The following is an 18,240-nucleotide window of genomic DNA, read 5'->3' as shown; positions in this document are numbered from 1 at the left end:
TCGTTTATTCAACGAATAAAAATATCACATATTAAAATATCAATGCACTTAGTGTGTATACTGTTTTTTTCATTCTGTTATATTCTCATGGTTAATAATAAAATCAGTGTAAAAATATTCACTAACGCTCATTGAAAACCACGGAGCGGCATGCTCAATCATCGATCTTATTGCTTCCTATTAAAATGAAGCTTTATAAAAATTTTCAAGTACTATAAATAGGTTAGTTTATTTTTGACATGTCATGTGCACATACAGACAGAAAAGAAATTGTTCCAGATCCATGAGGGTTCTAAATTTTATATAGGGTTATTGTTTTCTTACACATGTTGATAATTTGGCAGAACAGAGCCGGATTATGAGGAGATGCTGAAGCTATAAACACATTAGCGTAAATACATAACATTTATCATAATCTATCGAGGCGGGTTCTTTCAATGGAATCAATTCACTGATGTAAACCATTCTTCGTGCAATCAACTAAGAGGCGGGCCATTGTTTATTGAATGTTTTACTTAAGTAATAACGTTGATCGAGTGTAATATTAATTGATAATATTAATTCAAGTCAATTATCGAAAGAAATAAAAATTCTCATTATATTTGGACTGCTTTTTTTAGATGTTTAACAAATCAACATAAAATATCTTTGTTCAAATTGGAAGTTTATAAATGTATTATTCTCAACACAAAGAAGGAGAATTCAAATTTTTCCGATTTCATTTCTCTTAACTTACTGTCATAAAATATTTTTACTATCTTATTTTTATGTATAGTGAAAAATCCCATTAATGCATTGCTATACCCACTAAGAATCTGTAAAATATAAAATATATCTTAGGTGCATATAATTTTTAAATCACTCCATATCTAAATCGACTTTTGCGTTTATAATATTATTAATTAAAATTTTTAATATCAGCCATCATCGAGCCATATTGTAAATAATACAGTGGTATAGCAGTTTTATAGTATGACAATTGCAATGTATGACAGTTGTAAGACGTGACAGTTTTGTCAGTATGTCAGTTGTACCCAAACGGGTGTATTTCACTGTGAGTATTTAGCATCGTTTTGCAGGGTGTAATATTTGTGATTTACATAAATATAACTCTAAACAATAAAGTACTTACAACTCGCTTTGAGATATAAAATCTTTTAGACAATTTCTTGACAGCTATGGACGTATTTACAATGTGGTTATTGGTCAATGTGGCTACAAGTACTGAAAATTTAAATTAGTACTTCAAAAATATGAATATCTATAATCCTGATTTCGTACATATACTGTACGCCCTTGCTTATTAATCACGGGTTACTATATCATCATATTTTCTTAATTATATTCATATTTTCAAAGGAATGATTATATCAATTTTAGAATACTTCTTCCTATCCATATATTTTGTATCTTGTGTCTCTCCACGGTAAAAGGAACGAACGATCCTCTCAATAATTTTACCGCCATTAAAATTGACTTTGTTACGGGCTAACAGCTCTCTGATTGTAATTGCATTGACAGTATGGTTTGTTGAGTTTCGTATATGTATCTGGTCACTACTGGTTATACGCCATCGCACAGATCAAATAAAATTAATTTAAAGTATCCAATTATAATAACTATCCAAATAAAAACTAAATTATTTGAGTTCATCTCTGCTGCCATATATTTGAAAGTTATAAAAAAACTATTACCACAATTATTTGTAGCACACGACGACAGTTGGTATTTCTGCACTATAATATAAATTCAGAATTAAGTGTTTTAAATTAATTAAAATTTAATTTTAATATAAAAGTGTCTATACATTATTCCTATATTATCTAAGCTATATGAATGTAAACTTTTGTCTAAATCTATCTAATAGATTTTCTTTCATTGAGTATCAACTCTATAAACACCCAAAATCCAAGTGTCCTAACTTTTAAAGATCATTCTTTGCTAACGCTTGCATATTATTAATAAGATGTATCATTATAATCAACTTTTAAGCTAGTAATTTTCCGATATTGCTTGATTTTATTAAGATTTTAAGATAGCCGTTTTATGTTTGGATTATAAATCATTATTCTCTGTTATTATACATCGTAGATTAAAAGAAATCTTTTTTCTACAATTATTCGGTCATTTGTAGTCTTTATTCTTACACGTATTTTTATGCGTCGTGAAATTTTCAGAGAGAGGCAGTATACAGTTGTGAGCAGTATACAACAATATTATGAAATGTGAACATTATAATTATCTTAATTATTTCATGAACCATATTGTTGTTTATTAATAATGTTGAAAAATTGCATTACCATGGAAATAAATAATTGCAGACTTGTATTAGATAGAATAGAAACTTGTTTTATTAAACTACTTGCATGTTTCACAAAAATATACAGAAATGAACACTAGCCATGAACTAAGATCGTTGGTTGGTGTCTACATTAAATTGAAATTATAGTCTAACTTTATTTCCTACATTACAATAAATATAACAAATATAACATTCATAAAAATATTGCATTAACTAACAAAATTTATAACATATATACATATAACGTTGAATTGATAAAATATATTTAGCCCTATTTAAAATATACTTAACCTTCGTTAAGTAAGGATTGTATAATGTATTTGTCTAGTATTGCAATTGCAGTATATAATTTAACCTTTTTCATGATTGATAACAATAATTGTGCAGGCATTAGGCTCCTTTATTACTCCAAGTTTGGTTCAAGGGGACGACTACAGTTTTCTTTAAAGAAAAGTGGTTTGTGGTATTTTGTTAGATTTAGTGCAGGCCAACACGTAGGCAAGCCGTGGATAAGGCTTATGGCAAACACTAAAGATAAATATTTGCCCAGATAAGATTTGATAAAGAAAATATTTTGTTTATAGTCTCTATCCTGTAAGGTCTTGTTTTCCGGTTCGAAGTCTTATAACAGAGTTAAAAAATTTAATTAATTTATAAAATTAAAGATTGGAATCTAACAGGTTTGACGTAAGACCACGATATATTATGAGATATTACAGGAATTTAAATAGTTTGTGGATTAATATATACAGTGTTTCAAGTAAAATGTTGGAACACACGTTTATGGTTAATATAGTGGAAAGTGTTATAGTTAATTGTTTTTAGTTTTTTGGGCTCCTTACAACTGTTATCTCAAATATTTTCAAAGTTTTTATCACAAATACCCACAAAGTAAAAGACCGTCTGATATTCATTCCGGTTAGACAAAGAACAAAACGTGACTTTTATCAGGAAACCAAGGTTTGTAATTCTAATCAACCAAGCCTGCCCGTGCCTTAGTTGCTCAGGACGTAATATTCACGTTATAACAATCTTTCAGGAATGTTTTATCTTCAATTCCAAGTTGGATTGTTAAATAATGTGGATGATAGACAGACGTACACGCACGGTCTGTACGATCCACTCACCAGCCTGTTCAAGTCGGCTCGACCACTCTAGTCTACTGGCCCACAAACTTAACGCTGTTATCAATAGTAAAGTATACCTCGTTTCCACATTAATTCGTAAGCTCTTCCACACCCTGAACCAGAATATGTTTTTAATTGAAGATTTTATTGAAGGGTAAAGTAATACAACTTTTTCCGAGCCAGATTCAATGAAAAGTGCGTAATTTAGTGTGTTAGAGGGCAGCATAAAAAGTGTTTTCAAAATCATTCTTTAAACCTCTTTGCATTCTCTTATTTTGTGGACTTGCGTAGAATTTTATGAATTCTTATACTTGCAATAAAATAACAAGCACAAAATTTAATAGTAGTTGGAATCTCACTTATGAGCAGAGGGTTATAAAGTTATGATTATAAACACATATAATCATAGAAAAATCGTTTCCACCTATCGCAAAAACACAAGTTATCTTAAGTATAGAATTATGTGAAAACACAAGCACACATACGCGCGCACACACACACGCGCGCGCATAAACTTCTATCAATTTGTTCATAATTTTTGTTATTGCATATGAGTGGGTCAATACTGTAGCTGGATCTGGTCGCTACTTTTTCTTCACTAAACCCAGCTGCAGCAGCCCCTGACTCGCCACACTGTGGATGTGACGAAAGCGGTCTGGGCCAATGTTTACTCCTCCACGCCAGCGAGACACAACCACCGTTACGTTAGTGGCTCCCGTAGCCTGCTACAAACAACAAAACATTATAACGTAATATAAGAGTGGATTCTTGATTATTAGGCATGCACAGAAGTTTTCTGATTCACGCCCTCCCACACTTTGCTATGAAAATTGTAATCTCAAGATACTCTAGTCTAGCTGTGGACATGTACTTTTGTTTATGTTTAACGTTACGACCGAAGAGTTTCTGAAACTAAGAAAATTTTAATCCACAACATTGTATTATGTTTTATCGTAACAACACTCATGTATAAAATGTTTGGGTCTGCCTACCTGCAGTAAATGTAATGACCGCCCCCCTACAAACGTTCTCCCGGTCATTACAGCAGTGCTGGGCCGTGCGGACGGTACATCATGCTGGAGCACTCAGTATGCATAGATATTGTGTGGCGCTTTGCCAATCTATTGTCTGATATAAAATGTTTCAGTATGCCTACTTGCAGTAAATGTAACAACCGCCCCCCAGCAGTGACTCCCCGACATCTTCACAGTGCTGAGCAGTGCGGCCCGCCACGCCGTCCTTAAGCAAACGGTATGAGTAGAGATAGTATCTTGCTTTGTCAATCTACTGCCTAATATAAAATTTTTGAGTATGTCTAATTGCAGTAAATGTAACAACCGCCCCCCCCCCCCCAGTACTGGAGTAGTGACTCCCCGACATCTTTTCAGTGTGTGCCGAGCAGCCTGGCACACCGTCGTTAAGCACTCGGTATGCATATATATTGTGTGTTTTTGCCAATCTACTGTCTGATATAAATGTTTGGGTCTGCCTACCTGCAGTAAATATAACAACCCCCCCCCCCTTCAGCAGCGATCTCCCCGTCATCATCACAGTGTTGTTTGAGGTCCGGCACACCTTCCTACAGCATTCCGTATGCGTAGATATTGTGTGTTGCTTTGCTAATCTACTGTCTGATATAAAATGTTTGTGTCTGCCTACCTTTAGTAAATGAAAAACGGGCTCCCAGCAGCGTTCTGCCCGTCATATTTTGCTGAGCCTGAAACACCGTTTCTTGGTCTACTGGACGAAAGTTTAGCCTGATCAACTAAAGAAGGTTATATTTGCGTAGTGACGCGCCAACGCAAAATTCGTCAGTCACCAATGAAACGGTGTGTGTCAGCCCCGACCTTGAAAAGATAGATAACTTGGTAGTTGTTATATGTTACAATGAAGTAGGATACCAGATGACGAAAGCTGAAGTACAAGGTTCGTCCACCTAGCGCTGGGAGTGACGAGTCATGAACGGAACGTTGAGCTTAGGAGTTCCTGGTCTGTTTAGCTGAGTGCAGAGTTTAAGACAGATGACCGACCCTCTTCAGCTTCGTGGGAGGTTGTCCGTGATTTTTACATATTTTTAAGAGGTAAGGCAGACTGTACTTTTTAAGTATCTTCGTAATTTTGTTTCAAGGAAATTTAACTTTTTTTATTCAACTACACAGTTTGAACACAAAAATTCATTTAAACTTGGATCGAGCGGCAAATCCATTCCTGCATGAAAATGAAACATGTAACGGCCATTTGGCACATGTATAATGTTCATGTTAAGTAAGATATGATTTCATTTCTTTTAAAAATGTATGCTACGGCTTTTTTACTTTAAAGTGTAAATTAAACATGTAACGGCCTTTCGGCAAATATATAATGTTAACGTTAATTGAAACATAAATTCATTTTATTTAAAAGTGTATGCTACGGTTGTTTTACTTTACAGTGTAAAGTGAACCTGTAACGGCCTTTTGGAAAATGTATAATACTCACGTTAAGTAAAATATAAATTCATGTTATTTCAAATTTTGTGTTTTATTTTAAAGTTTATTTTGAACATGTAACGGCTTTTTGACAAATGTATAATGTTCACGTTAACTGAAATACAAATTCATTTTATTTCAAATTGTATAGTATGGCTTTTTTTACTTTAGAGTGTAAAAAAACTTTGAATTCAGGACAATTTTTATTTTTCTTAACGATTTGAACGTTATACTGTAATGCTTTGCGCTAAAACCCATTGTATGGTTTTAATTTATTTATTGGTGAAATATTGTACTTATTAAATTTGGAAGAGAGTAACGTAGTAGTTATGGAATACAAATGTCTAGGTAATTGTCAAACAACCAAATCATTATTGTTTTAATTGTTCATTTGTAATCATAAACTTAGATCACCCTAGTTACCAAGTTGTCTGATAGCGGTAATAAGTAAATAATACATTCAGACTTAAATCAATTTTGTTGTTATTGTTAAATTGTAAAACTCAGTCTATGTATTTATTTTATATCTGCTTAAAACCTAAACCTTATAATTACCATTTAATTTATGTTTATCAAACGAAGCGTTAGACTATATGTCAATAAATGTGAAAGTAGAGTAATAACATACAATTCAAACCAAATCAGAATAACAATCTTGTACAGTAATATCAAGTAGTTGTGGGCCTATTTAGTTAAAGTACAAAGTATTAAATTTCTGTCAGGTCAAATGTATGATTCTAAACTTTTGTAAGTCAGTTTTAACCTTGTGTTTTATTGTTCAATTTAATACTTTTAATGATAGTAAATATAATTGGTAATGTGTACGGTTAATAGTGTTTACTAAATGTATTGTAATACTAAGACCAAAATTAATTGGCGATCAGTTCATATAATATAAACTCTAAAGTCTTAATTGAGTGATAAAGATTAACACTCAAGATAAAAATAACTTGCTGGTTATAAACTTTGAACATTTTGGAGCATAAAATGATAAGGTATCTTGATAACTAATTTATTCTGCATTCTTAAATACTTAAATGCTTATCTTATTTTATCGACTTGTAGATTGGTCAGCATGATATTTTTGATTATTTTATTGGCACAATATAATTATAATTATGAAAACTGTATTGTATGACTGTATGTAAGCACTGTTATGCTGTTTTACTGTTTATAAGGAACTGTATAAGGTTCTGGATTTCATTCCGGACTGTACGTCAGGCAAACTGCACGCGCCAGGACATTGAGCGGCACAGACTGTACGCGGGGTCTACTGGGAGCTTCGCTGACTGTGAGGAGTATTCGCACCTAACTCCTTGCGTCACGACTTGACTGGTTGTGGAGTCACGGGCCTGAGAAGTGACTGCGACACGATAAGTCAAACTTTTTTAATTCTTGTATGGCCATACTCAAATATTGAACTTGTCTACACGTTAATTAAAAGCGGGCTATGGACTTTGTGGACAGTTGCAGGACTCGCTCGTCAGTGAGTGTCTTCACACCAGATAGAGATTTTTGCCTTCGTACCTTAGTTTAGTTTTGCCTTAAAATTTATGTGTAAAATTTGTACCTATATTTATTTGTGTATTGTCTATGTTTAATGGTAAGTCTAGCATGGTGGCCACCTACGTCTTAATTTTCATGCCTCTTATTTATAAAATATTTTACCAAGAATTGGATGGTTTAACTGAAACTTTAGTATTTACACAATTGTTCTGTGTTTATTGGTATAACAACTAAGTGAAGTTTGGCACTTCCAGAACATATCTGTTAAATATATTACTTGCGGCATTTCAGGTGAAATTTTGAACCTCAGATTCTCATTACTTAGTTTATATAAAAATAAAAATCGGCTCTTAAAATCGTGTTTTAAATTTATATCATAATCTTAATAGGATTAATAAATTAAAGTTCTTGATAATTGGAACTTGGTTGTCACTGAAGTTAACCTTTTCTTATAATTATCTAAAAAGTATAACTATAGTTGGCGCATGCCGAGAGTATTAAAGTACTGAGAATAGGTAATAACTACTCATAAATTGTGGTACAGTAACTGCCAGATACTTAGAAAATTTTCTTTATTTGTTATAAAAACCAAGCCTTTAATTTAATTTAAATTTTAAATTTTTTCAGGTCCATAACTTAAGTGATTTTGTTGTTGAGATTTGCATGCATGAATGGTTACTTGTTTAAAGTAAGTCTGCCTTACCAGTGAGAGCTATAACAACTACGGGAGGGACAGGTCCCCATATTGTCCCTAAAAGAAGGCCCCCCACGGGGCGGCGCCCTGATAAAAACCTACATTCAGCCTGCACTTGGTATTGCTAGTAACCATAACACTGCCTGCTGACTTTACTACTTCAACCCCGCCTATGCAACCGACTGGGACTCGGGACATTACAAGCCGTGCTGCCCGGCACACCGTCCTGGAGCATTCGGTATGTGTAGATATTGTGTGTTGCTTAGTCAATCTACTGTCTAATATAAAATGTTTGGGTCTGCCTACCTGGAATAAATGAAGCAGGTGACCCCCAGCAGCGTTCTCTCTTTCATTATTCCAGTGCTTAGCCATGTAGCCTGTAACATTGAAATCAAATCATTTATTGCCAAACAACTTTTCGGTACAGGTATCCGTGATGTTTTTTCTTATAGATAGTTACTTTTGTGTACTAAATCTATCATTTAACATTGGTAAAAGCAAAATAATACATTTATCGTACTAAATCTATCCTTTTAAGCACATACTAATGGTACAGTTTTTAATAGAAATAATTTTCTGTAATATGGAAAAAACTATTTATAGCATTTATATTGGTGAATGGAAATTAATAACAAAAAATTAACAATTAAATAATAACAATCGTCAAAACAATCTACAAATAACAACTAAAACTTTAATGTATAAAAGTCTGCTGCAGAGCATAAACAGTTTTCAGTTTTTGCGTTTTTAATGTTTCTTTTAAACGAATGAAGAGGAAGTTCTCATTTTCCTGCAGTAATCAGAACGCGAATATATATTTTGCTTGGCCAATCTTCTTGTTTTCCATCAACGTCGGTAATACATCCCCAGTAGTGGTTACTAAAGTAAATTATATATCATTTAGCTAAATAATTAAATTAATATATTAAGCATCGAAAATCATTAACTGAGAAGAGGAATAACGATGCTACCCATAATGTATATTGCAGAAGTGGTTAGTGAAACTGTTAGTAGATAAAAAAAATTATTAAAATATAGTAAAGTATTGTCTCAAAACTATAAAAAATGTAAAAAAACAATTTGGACTAAAATTTAAAGAAACCATTCCTAGTTCTGGCCTTAAAAGGTTTAACAGTGCAAACTTTTCGAGCTTCTGTGTGCCTCATCCAGCATTAAACAAATTAATAATACTCTATGATATCTTCCTGTCTTAGTATACTAATGCATAATAAAATATCCCCTTTTCTGGGCACTGAGTTTTTGTGTATTGAGCGTCCGGTATGTTTCCAACACCATTTATATTCTATTGAGAAGAGTGTCCACCGTGACATACGCTTAAATCACCTTATAAACTTAACCTTTTTTACAGTTTATGTTTGGTTTGCTGATATTGTCTATACTTTACAAAGTGCCCCCCGCCATAACTTTTAAATGGTTCAGAATATAAAATACCCTGAGGGTATGCGTAATACGATCACCTGAGATCGTTTTCGTAAATTTCTGGAATTAAACTGTAGATATGGGCAGTTATAAAGCCTATTAATAGCTGTAAAAAATAACACACAGTAAAAGTAATTCGGAGAATTAGTTAAGTAACCACACATATTAATAAAATTTCGCTGCCACTAACCACAATGGGTTCTGATTGTCCAAAATTAAAATTATAATTACAATATAACGCACGAAGTCAACTCAGAGACCGCCAGTGCCCCCTTGTTCTTTATTTATAAAACTCGTGAAATCTGAAGTAGAAACCGTCAATATTTGTCAGCTGAATATAGTTCGTGGAATGATAGTCGATAAATGCTGGAGCTAAAACGTTCTATCTAAGATTGGATGTCCAATACAATTAGAAACCAAAATAAGCGTATAAAATTTTAAAGATAAGATTCTAAGCGTTTATTTCCAGACATAAAATATTACTGATCTATACATTTTTATACTAGTGAAACACAAAAGAATATTATAAACATTTTAAAATTTCCCATTTCCACGCACTGTGATATCCAGACTCTAAAATCAACGTTTATAAACTATACTACTTTCAACCCGTACTCTAAATATAACATCCAGCCTCTAAAAACCAAACTCTCTGTTATGCTACTGAAATGATCTGCAAATTCTGCTTACTAATTAACATTAGCTTTGTTTAGACCGTCTAGTAATCTAGCTTCCACCCATTGGTAAATAATAATCTCACCAATGTGATTTTCAGGCTATTAGTATTGCTGAGTTGTTTGCTGCTGGAATCTTCAACGTCTTCCACTAATTTGAAGTTATTGCTGGATACATATTTATCTTGGAGAAACTCCCTTAGTGCCTCCACCCATTGGTAAATAACACTCTCACCAATGTTCTCCATAAAACATAGAACTAACATGTACTCCTTATAGTACTAATAACCATTATTCCAAGTGTGATATCCAGACTCTAAAATCAACGTTTATTAACTGTACTACTTTCAACCAGTACTTAAAGTATAACATCCTGACTCTGAAAACCAAACTCTCTGTTATGCTACTGAAATGATCTGCAAATTCTGCTTACTAATTAACATTAGCTTTGTTTAGACCGTCTCGTAATATATAAGAATTACAATAATTTAGATATTTGTCTGTAAACTATATTATAAATAATCAACACGGTGATGAAATACGTTATTAATATATTATTGATATGTAACTCATTCAATAAAAGTTTATTTACTTGACTTGCTCCACCGGGGTTATAAGAGCCGCATGAACCTAAAATATGCTCTTCCGGTCGATGACGACTTCACCATGGGTGATTTTTAGGCTTGTGTTGCTGGTTGTTTTGCGGTTTGAATGTTCATGTTGAACTAGGTCTTGCACTACGCAGTTTTGACTGGCTGAATATTTATTTTGGAGAAAATCCCTTAAAGCTTCCACCCATTGGTAAATAATACTCTCACCAATGTGATTTTCAGGCTATTAGTATTGCTGAGTTGTTTGCTGCTGGAATCTTCAACGTCTTCAACTAATTTGAAGTTATTGCTGGATAAATATTTATCTTGGAGAAACTCCCTTAGTGCCTCCACCTATTAGTAAATAACACTCTCACAAATGTTCTCCATAAAACATACAACTAACATGTACTCCCTATAGTACTAATAACCATTATTCCAAGTGTGATATCCAGACTCTCAAATCAACGTTTATTAACGGTACTACTTTCAACCAGTACTCTAAGTATAACATCCAGACTCTAAAAACCAAACTCTCTGTTATGCTACTGAAATGATCTGCCAATTCTGCTTACTAATTGACATTAGCTTTGTTTAGACTGTTTCGTAATCTATAAGAATTACAATAATTTAGATATTTGTCTGTAAACTAAATTATAAATAATCAGCACAGGAATGAAATACGTTATTAAAATATTATTGATATGTAACTCATTCAATAAAAGTTTATTTACTTGACTTGCTCCACCGGGGTTATAAGAGCCGCATGAACCTGAAATATGCTCTTCCGGTCGATGACGACTTCACCATGTGTGATTTTTAGGCTTCTGTTGCTCGTTGTTTTGCGGTTGGAATGTTCAAGTTGAACTAGGTCTTGCACTACGCAGTTTTGACTGGATGAATATTTATTTTGGAGAAAATCCCTTAAAGCTTCCACCCATTGGTAAATAATACTCTCACCAATGTGATTTTCAGGCTATTAGTATTGCTGAGTTGTTTGCTGCTGGAATCTTCAACGTCTTCCACTAATTTGAAGTTATTGCTGGATAAATATTTATCTTGGAGAAACTCCCTTAGTGCCTCCACCCATTGGTAAATAACACTCTCACCAATGTTCTCCATAAAACATACAACTAACATGTACTCCCTATAGTAATAATAACCATTATTCCAAGTGTGATATCCAGACTCTCAAATCAACGTTTATTAACTATACTACTTTCAACCAGTACTTAAAGTATAACATCCTGACTCTGAAAACCAAACTCTCTGTTATGCTACTGAAATGATCTGCAAATTCTGCTTACTAATTTACATTAGCTTTGTTTATACCGTCTCGTAATCTATAAGAATTACAGTAATTTAGATATTTTTCTGTAAACTATATTATAAATAATCAACACTGTAATGAAATACGTTATTAAAATATTATTGATATTTAACTCAATCAATAAAAGTTTTTTTAATTGACTTGCTCCACCGGGGTTATAAGAGCAGCATGAACCTGAAATATGCTCTTCCGGTCGATGACGAGTTCACCATGGGTGATTTTTAGGCTTCTGTTGCTGGTTGTTTTGCGGTTGGAAAGTTCATGTTGAACTAGGTCTTGCAAAACGCAGTTTTGACTGGATGAATATTTATATTGGAGAAAATCCCATAAGCTTCCAGCCATTGGTAAATAATAATCTCACCAATGTGATTTTCAGGCTATTAGTATTGCTGAGTTGTTTGCTGCTGGAAACTTCAACGTCTTCCACTAATTTGAAGTTATTGCTGGATAAATATTTATCTTGGAGAAACTCCCTTAGTGCCTCCATCCATTGGTAATTAACACTCTCACCAATGATCTCCTTAAAACATACAATTAACATGTACTCCCTATACTACTAATATCCATTATTCCAAGTGTGATATCCAGACTCTCAAATCGACCTTTATTAACTATACTACTTTCAACCAGTACTTAAAGTATAACATCCAGACTCTGATAGCCAAACTCTCTGTTATGCTACTGAAATGATCTGCAAATTCTGCTTACTAATTAACCCTTAAAGCGCCGTAAGCGCATATGCGCGCGAGGATCGACTTTGCTCTGAACGCCGTAAGCGCGTAGACGCGCAATATACTTGTTTTTACTATTTTGCACTGTTAGTTCAGAGTTTGTCCGCTAGACTGTGAGGGGTGTATGTTACAGTAGTGTAGCGGGGCTGTGCCACATCACGTGACAATCTTTGTGTTTAACGATCGATACTGAACCGGTTTTTGTTGAACAGCTGGCAATTTGGTAGTATTGCTCAACGCCGCAAGCGCATTTATGCGTACGTCACTGCCTCGCCGCGCGCCGGGCAGCTCTTGTGTTCTTCTTCATATCCTGTTGAAGCAGTGCGAATAGTTGATCGGTAAACTACTGTGTGGTTTTATGTGTTATATGATCATCTTTTTATGAAAGTTATATATTTATAAACTTTTGAAATAAACAGTTTCTTGAATGGCGATAAAAGTCTTTTTTTCCTCATAGAAATATTTTTACTCCTTATATTTATAATTATGTATTTTAGCTCTTGTTCCGAAATTCTACATTTATGTTTATTTTTTTTATTTAGGCTTGTTTTTACTCCAATAAGTGTTACAATATTTTATTTACTTCTATAAACATCTAAAAAACCATTTTGTAATTATTATAAAAATAACACCCGTTAGAGGACTAATAATTTGGAAAATATTTGGTTTTCAAATTTTTGGCATGTAAATTTAATTTTTTATTATAACTTTGTATTAAATATGTAATATACTTATTTTCTAGTTCTATTCTAGTACATATAAGCACGCAATGTCATCATTGATATACATAATAATAAAAGGAAACAGTAAGCATTGGGTAAAATTTATAAAGGAGCTGGAACGCTACGTATTAAATCATGTGTATTTTGAGCAATAAATATAATAAAAGATATTTTTTTGCAGTTTCTGTTTTATTTTGTTACCTAAAAAAAGAAATTAAAATTAGCGTTGAGAAAATCTAATTTTAATTTTTTATAATAAATGAGCGCTAATCCAGAGTTTAGCTGAAACTGTTTGGCGCTTTAAGGGTTAACATTAGCTTTGTTTAGTCCGTCTCGTAATCTATAAGAATTACAATAATTTAGATATTTGTCTGTAAACTATATTATAAATAATCAACACGGTGATGAAATACGTTATTAAAATATTATTGATATGTAACTCATTCAATAAAGGTTTATTTACTTGACTTGCTCCACCGGGGTTATAAGAGCCGCATGAGCCTGAAATATGCTCTTCCGGTCGATGACGACTTCATCATGTGTGATTTTTAGGCTTGTGTTGCTGGTTGTTTTGCAGTTGGAATGTTCATGTTGAACTAGGTCTTGCACTACGCAGTTTTGACTGGCTGAATATTTATTTTGGAGAAAATCCCTTAAAGCTTCCACCCATTGGTAAATAATACTCTCACCAATGTGATTTTCAGGCTATTAGTATTGCTGAGTTGTTTGCTGCTGGAATCTTCAACGTCTTCTACTAATTTGAAGTTATTGCTGGATACATATTTATCTTGGAGAAACTCCCTTAGTGCCTCCACCCATTGGTAAATGACACTATCACCAATGTTCTCCATAAAAACATACAACTAACAAGTACTCCCTGTACTACTAATATCCATTATTCCAAGTGTGATATTCATACTCTCAAATCAACGTTTATTAACTATACTACTTTCAACCAGTACTTAAAGTATAACATCCTGACTCTGAAAACCAAACTCTCTGTTATGCTACTGAAATGATCTGCAAATTCTGCTTACTAATTTACATTAGCTTTGTTTAGACCGTCTCGTAATCTATAAGAATTACAATAATTTAGATATTTGTCTGTAAACTATATTATAAATAATCAACACTGTAATGAAATACGTTATTAAAATATTATTGATATGTAACTCATTTAATAAAAGTTTTTTTTAATTGACTTGCTCCACCGGGGTTATAAGAGCAGCATGAACCTGAAATATGCTCTTCCGGTCGATGACGAGTTCACCATGGGTGATTTTTAGGCTTCTGTTGCTGGTTGTTTTGCGGTTGGAAAGTTCATGTTGAACTAGGTCTTGCAATACGCAGTTTTGACTGGATGAATATTTATTTTGGAGAAAATCCCTTAAAGCTTCCACCCATTGGTAAATAATACTCTCACCAATGTGATTTTCAGGCTATTAGTATTGCTGAGTTGTTTGCAGCTTGAATCTTCAACGTCTTCCACTAATTTGAATTTATTGATGGATACATATTTGTCTTGGAGAAACTCCCTTAGTGCCTCCACCCATTGGTAAATAACACTATCACCAATGTTCTCCATAAAACATACAACTAACATGTACTCCCTGTACTACTAATATCCATTATTCCAAGTGTGATATGCATAATCTCAAATCAACGTTTATTAACTATACTACTTTCAACCAGTACTTAAAGTATAACATCCTGACTCTGAAAACCAAACTCTCTGTTATGCTACTGAAATGATCTGCAAATTCTGCTTACTAATTTACATTAGCTTTGTTTAGACCGTCTCGTAATCTATAAGAATTACAATAATTTCGATATTTGTCTGTAAACTATATTATAAATAATCGACACTGTAATGAAATACGTTATTAAAATATTATTGATATGTAACTCATTCAATAAAAGTTTTTTTAATTGACTTGCTCCACCGGGGTTATAAGAGCAGCATGAACCTGAAATATGCTCTTCCGGTCGATGACGAGTTCACCATGGGTGATTTTTAGGCTTCTGTTGCTGGTTGTTTTGCGGTTGGAATGTTCATGTTGAACCAGGTCTTGCACTACGCAGTTGTGACTGGATGAATATTTATTTTGGAGAAAATCCCTTAAAGCTTCTACCCTTTGGTAAATAATAATCTCACCAATATGATTTTCAGGCTATTAGTATTGCTGAGTTGTTTGCTGCTGGAAACTTCAACGTCTTCCACTAATTTGAAGTTATTGCTGGATACATATTTATCTTGGAGAAACTCCCTCAGTGCCTCCACCCATTGGTAAATAACACTATCACCAATGTTCTCCATAAAACATACAACTAACATGTACTCCCTATACTACTAATAAGTTACTTTAACTAGAACCTCATTAGAGTATTGGAAATTGAATCTTACCAAAGCAAGAAATTGTTTTATGAAATTAAGGAATTTTTATTTGGTTAGGCTTAAAAGGGTTACTGTATTATGCCAAGTTTAATTTATTGTACTATTAAATAACGAATACTGTATAGTAATGCTTTTAATCATTGTGACTACTTTTGTGTACTTAATAAATTATGTATATTATTATAATAGGTAATATTAAAGGGTCATCTTTGTAAATTTTAGGTCTCCTGCAAAACACCTACGATCATACAAAAATACAATGCCTTAATGTGGTTTTATACGAAATTAATTAAAATTTAATCAGAATTTCATTTTTAGACCTAATAAACATATGTAAACTTCTCATTAATAACTGTTTTAGCATAATATTAGTCTAATCTTTTTTCTAAGTAAATAACACGATAAGCATAAATCTACAATTAGGGCAAGTAGTTTAGAGGTGGCGAATTTTAAAAGAAAGTTTGCAAAGTGTTAAAAAAGAAGTTAACAGCAAGAACATAACTTACTATTGCACATATTTTAGATTGAGTTGTGAAATCTTATTGTTACTAATGTGCTAATAGACTTGCAAATTTTTTGAAGTTGGCAGTTCTGTTTTAAGTTTTTCACTCGTATGTCATGTTATCTGATACATTAGAGTAAGTTATTGTATTTCATTCACAATCAAGTGTATTTTTGAAAAACTAAGAATAATCTTGTACGATTCTTTTTTATTTTTTTTACTCATATGTTTTGTTTATTTTTGCATTTTTCATTGTAATTTAAAATTATGTCTAACTGTTAATAAATAAATTACAATTATTTTGTAGTTTAAAGTGTCATAAAACAACTGTAATAGGTGTTCAATATGTAGGTAATAGGTGTACATAAAGCATATTTTCCAAACAGTACACTGGCATACATTAAATATATATTGTATAGGAATTTAAATACACCTTTTTTTGCGTATTAAACAATACGAGAACACATATGGTTACTTTCTTGTCTTTATGTGTTTTCCTTGATGAATTAGAACAACAGATGTACATTGATTCCTTAAACAGCGAATGAACGGCCTTCTCTTCCCTCAAAACGGAACGGTAACAGCGCAATAGCACTACTTCTGTAAGTAATAGCATCTGAAATTGGGGAGGGGATTGTGAGTGTGAAGGGGAAGATTTGGCGAGGGGCCGAATGTTGCCGAGTCCATCCGAGTATTACCGAAAACGTTAGATGGTAGTTAAAATGCTGCTTCGGCTTACTAGATTCAGACTCAACAGCTGAAACCAATGAATACTAATAGTAGTATTCGTGTTCAAACTGAACATTTAGTGAAACATAAAAAACGTTGATCAATGGTCTTTATGGATTAATAATAAAACGTATTAAATTAATTAATATATATATATATATATATGTTAATAAAGTGGTTTATTCTGATTTTCGCATTGCTATTAAGGTTATTAGCCAAATCTCATACAGTAACACACAAAATTATCAAAACTAAAATTACCTACATAAAATTTAAACTTTGCTAATGCTCAGGCAATATAGTTAAATCTTTAAGAGATTTTTTTATGATTGTTACGTCTTAATTTAGGTGTTAAAATCACTCAAAAAATGCGCTTACTCTATATAACTTGTCAAGACTAATATAAGATCTTTGTGCGGGACAAAATGTCATCACCAACACAATGGAATATATACTTGCTGAGAGGATATGATTTATTATCCCAACTTACTACTTCTTGGAATACTTTCTCGCCAAGTTGGTTACTTGTTTCTTCTTTGTTCACTAGAGTGTTAAGCACGTTGCTTTGTTCCATCTATAACGTGTTGATCTCACAGTATGAGCAACTTGATGACTGATAGTAGTTGAGCTTCTATAATAGAATTCGACTGTGTACGAAGGAACAAAGGTAGAATCATCCGCTTTGTTACACAATGTTGTAAACTAGAGTGTACAAAGTAAAAATAAAACTAACTGTGGAATGTGTATAACTGTTACGAAATGAGCAATATATTAAATTAATACAGCTTAATGCACTTGTTTGAACTTTAAAGTTTTGATACTTGACAAATACCACTATCCGTAAGTGTAAGTTAAACATCGCTTTAACTTGATCGAATGGAATAACTGAAGATAAATTGAAATCGACTTCCTGATAGTATAAGCAAACAAGATCAGCACAATTTAGCCTCAAACACCGTGGTGCAATTACCAATCGACGTAACCTATTTGGATTTGCGTTGTTACTGTAAACTCCTCTATACAGTGAATC

At 32.8% G+C, this 18,240-nt stretch overlaps 1 protein-coding gene and 1 long non-coding RNA gene across 3 annotated transcripts; one reads left to right on the top strand and one right to left on the bottom strand.

The window, feature by feature from the left end:
* Positions 1–3,896: 3,896 nt before the first annotated feature.
* LOC124365391 (protein IMPACT homolog) lies at positions 3,897–12,672 on the bottom strand. The gene is made up of 4 exons (XM_046821367.1): positions 12,642–12,672; positions 11,536–11,680; positions 8,200–8,323; positions 3,897–4,154 (listed from the first exon to the last, which is right to left on the bottom strand). The coding sequence occupies exons 1-4, from the start codon at positions 12,670–12,672 to the stop codon at positions 4,014–4,016; spliced, it is 441 nt and encodes a 146-aa protein (XP_046677323.1). The 3' UTR covers positions 3,897–4,013.
* A 1,236-nt stretch (positions 12,673–13,908) lies between these two features.
* Positions 13,909–16,945, top strand: LOC124364346. Of its 2 annotated transcripts, XR_006922599.1 has the most exons (3): positions 13,909–14,405; positions 15,023–15,139; positions 15,755–16,945. It is a non-coding gene; the product is annotated as an uncharacterized LOC124364346 (long non-coding RNA). The 2 variants fall into 2 exon arrangements; XR_006922598.1 differs by lacking the exon at positions 13,909–14,405 and having other exon boundaries at positions 14,462–15,139.
* Positions 16,946–18,240: the final 1,295 nt, after the last annotated feature.

Source organism: Homalodisca vitripennis, chromosome 6 (genome assembly GCF_021130785.1).
Source record: "Homalodisca vitripennis isolate AUS2020 chromosome 6, UT_GWSS_2.1, whole genome shotgun sequence".
Classification (NCBI taxonomy): domain Eukaryota; kingdom Metazoa; phylum Arthropoda; class Insecta; order Hemiptera; family Cicadellidae; genus Homalodisca; species Homalodisca vitripennis.
The sequence above is the reverse complement of the archived record's forward strand: the minus strand, read 5'-3'. Positions and strand labels throughout refer to the sequence as shown.

Coding starts and splice junctions, on each gene's coding strand:
- LOC124365391 (XM_046821367.1), bottom strand. CDS start 12,672: ATGTTAATTGTATGTTTTAAGGAGATCATTG. Junction 11,681..12,641: donor ATGTTTTAAGGAGATCATTG/GTGAGAGTGTTA, acceptor AAAACTGCGTAG/TGCAAGACCTAGTTCAACTT. Junction 8,324..11,535: donor ACCCCGGTGGAGCAAGTCAA/GTAAATAAACTT, acceptor CGAATGCTCCAG/GACGGTGTGCCGGGCAGCAC.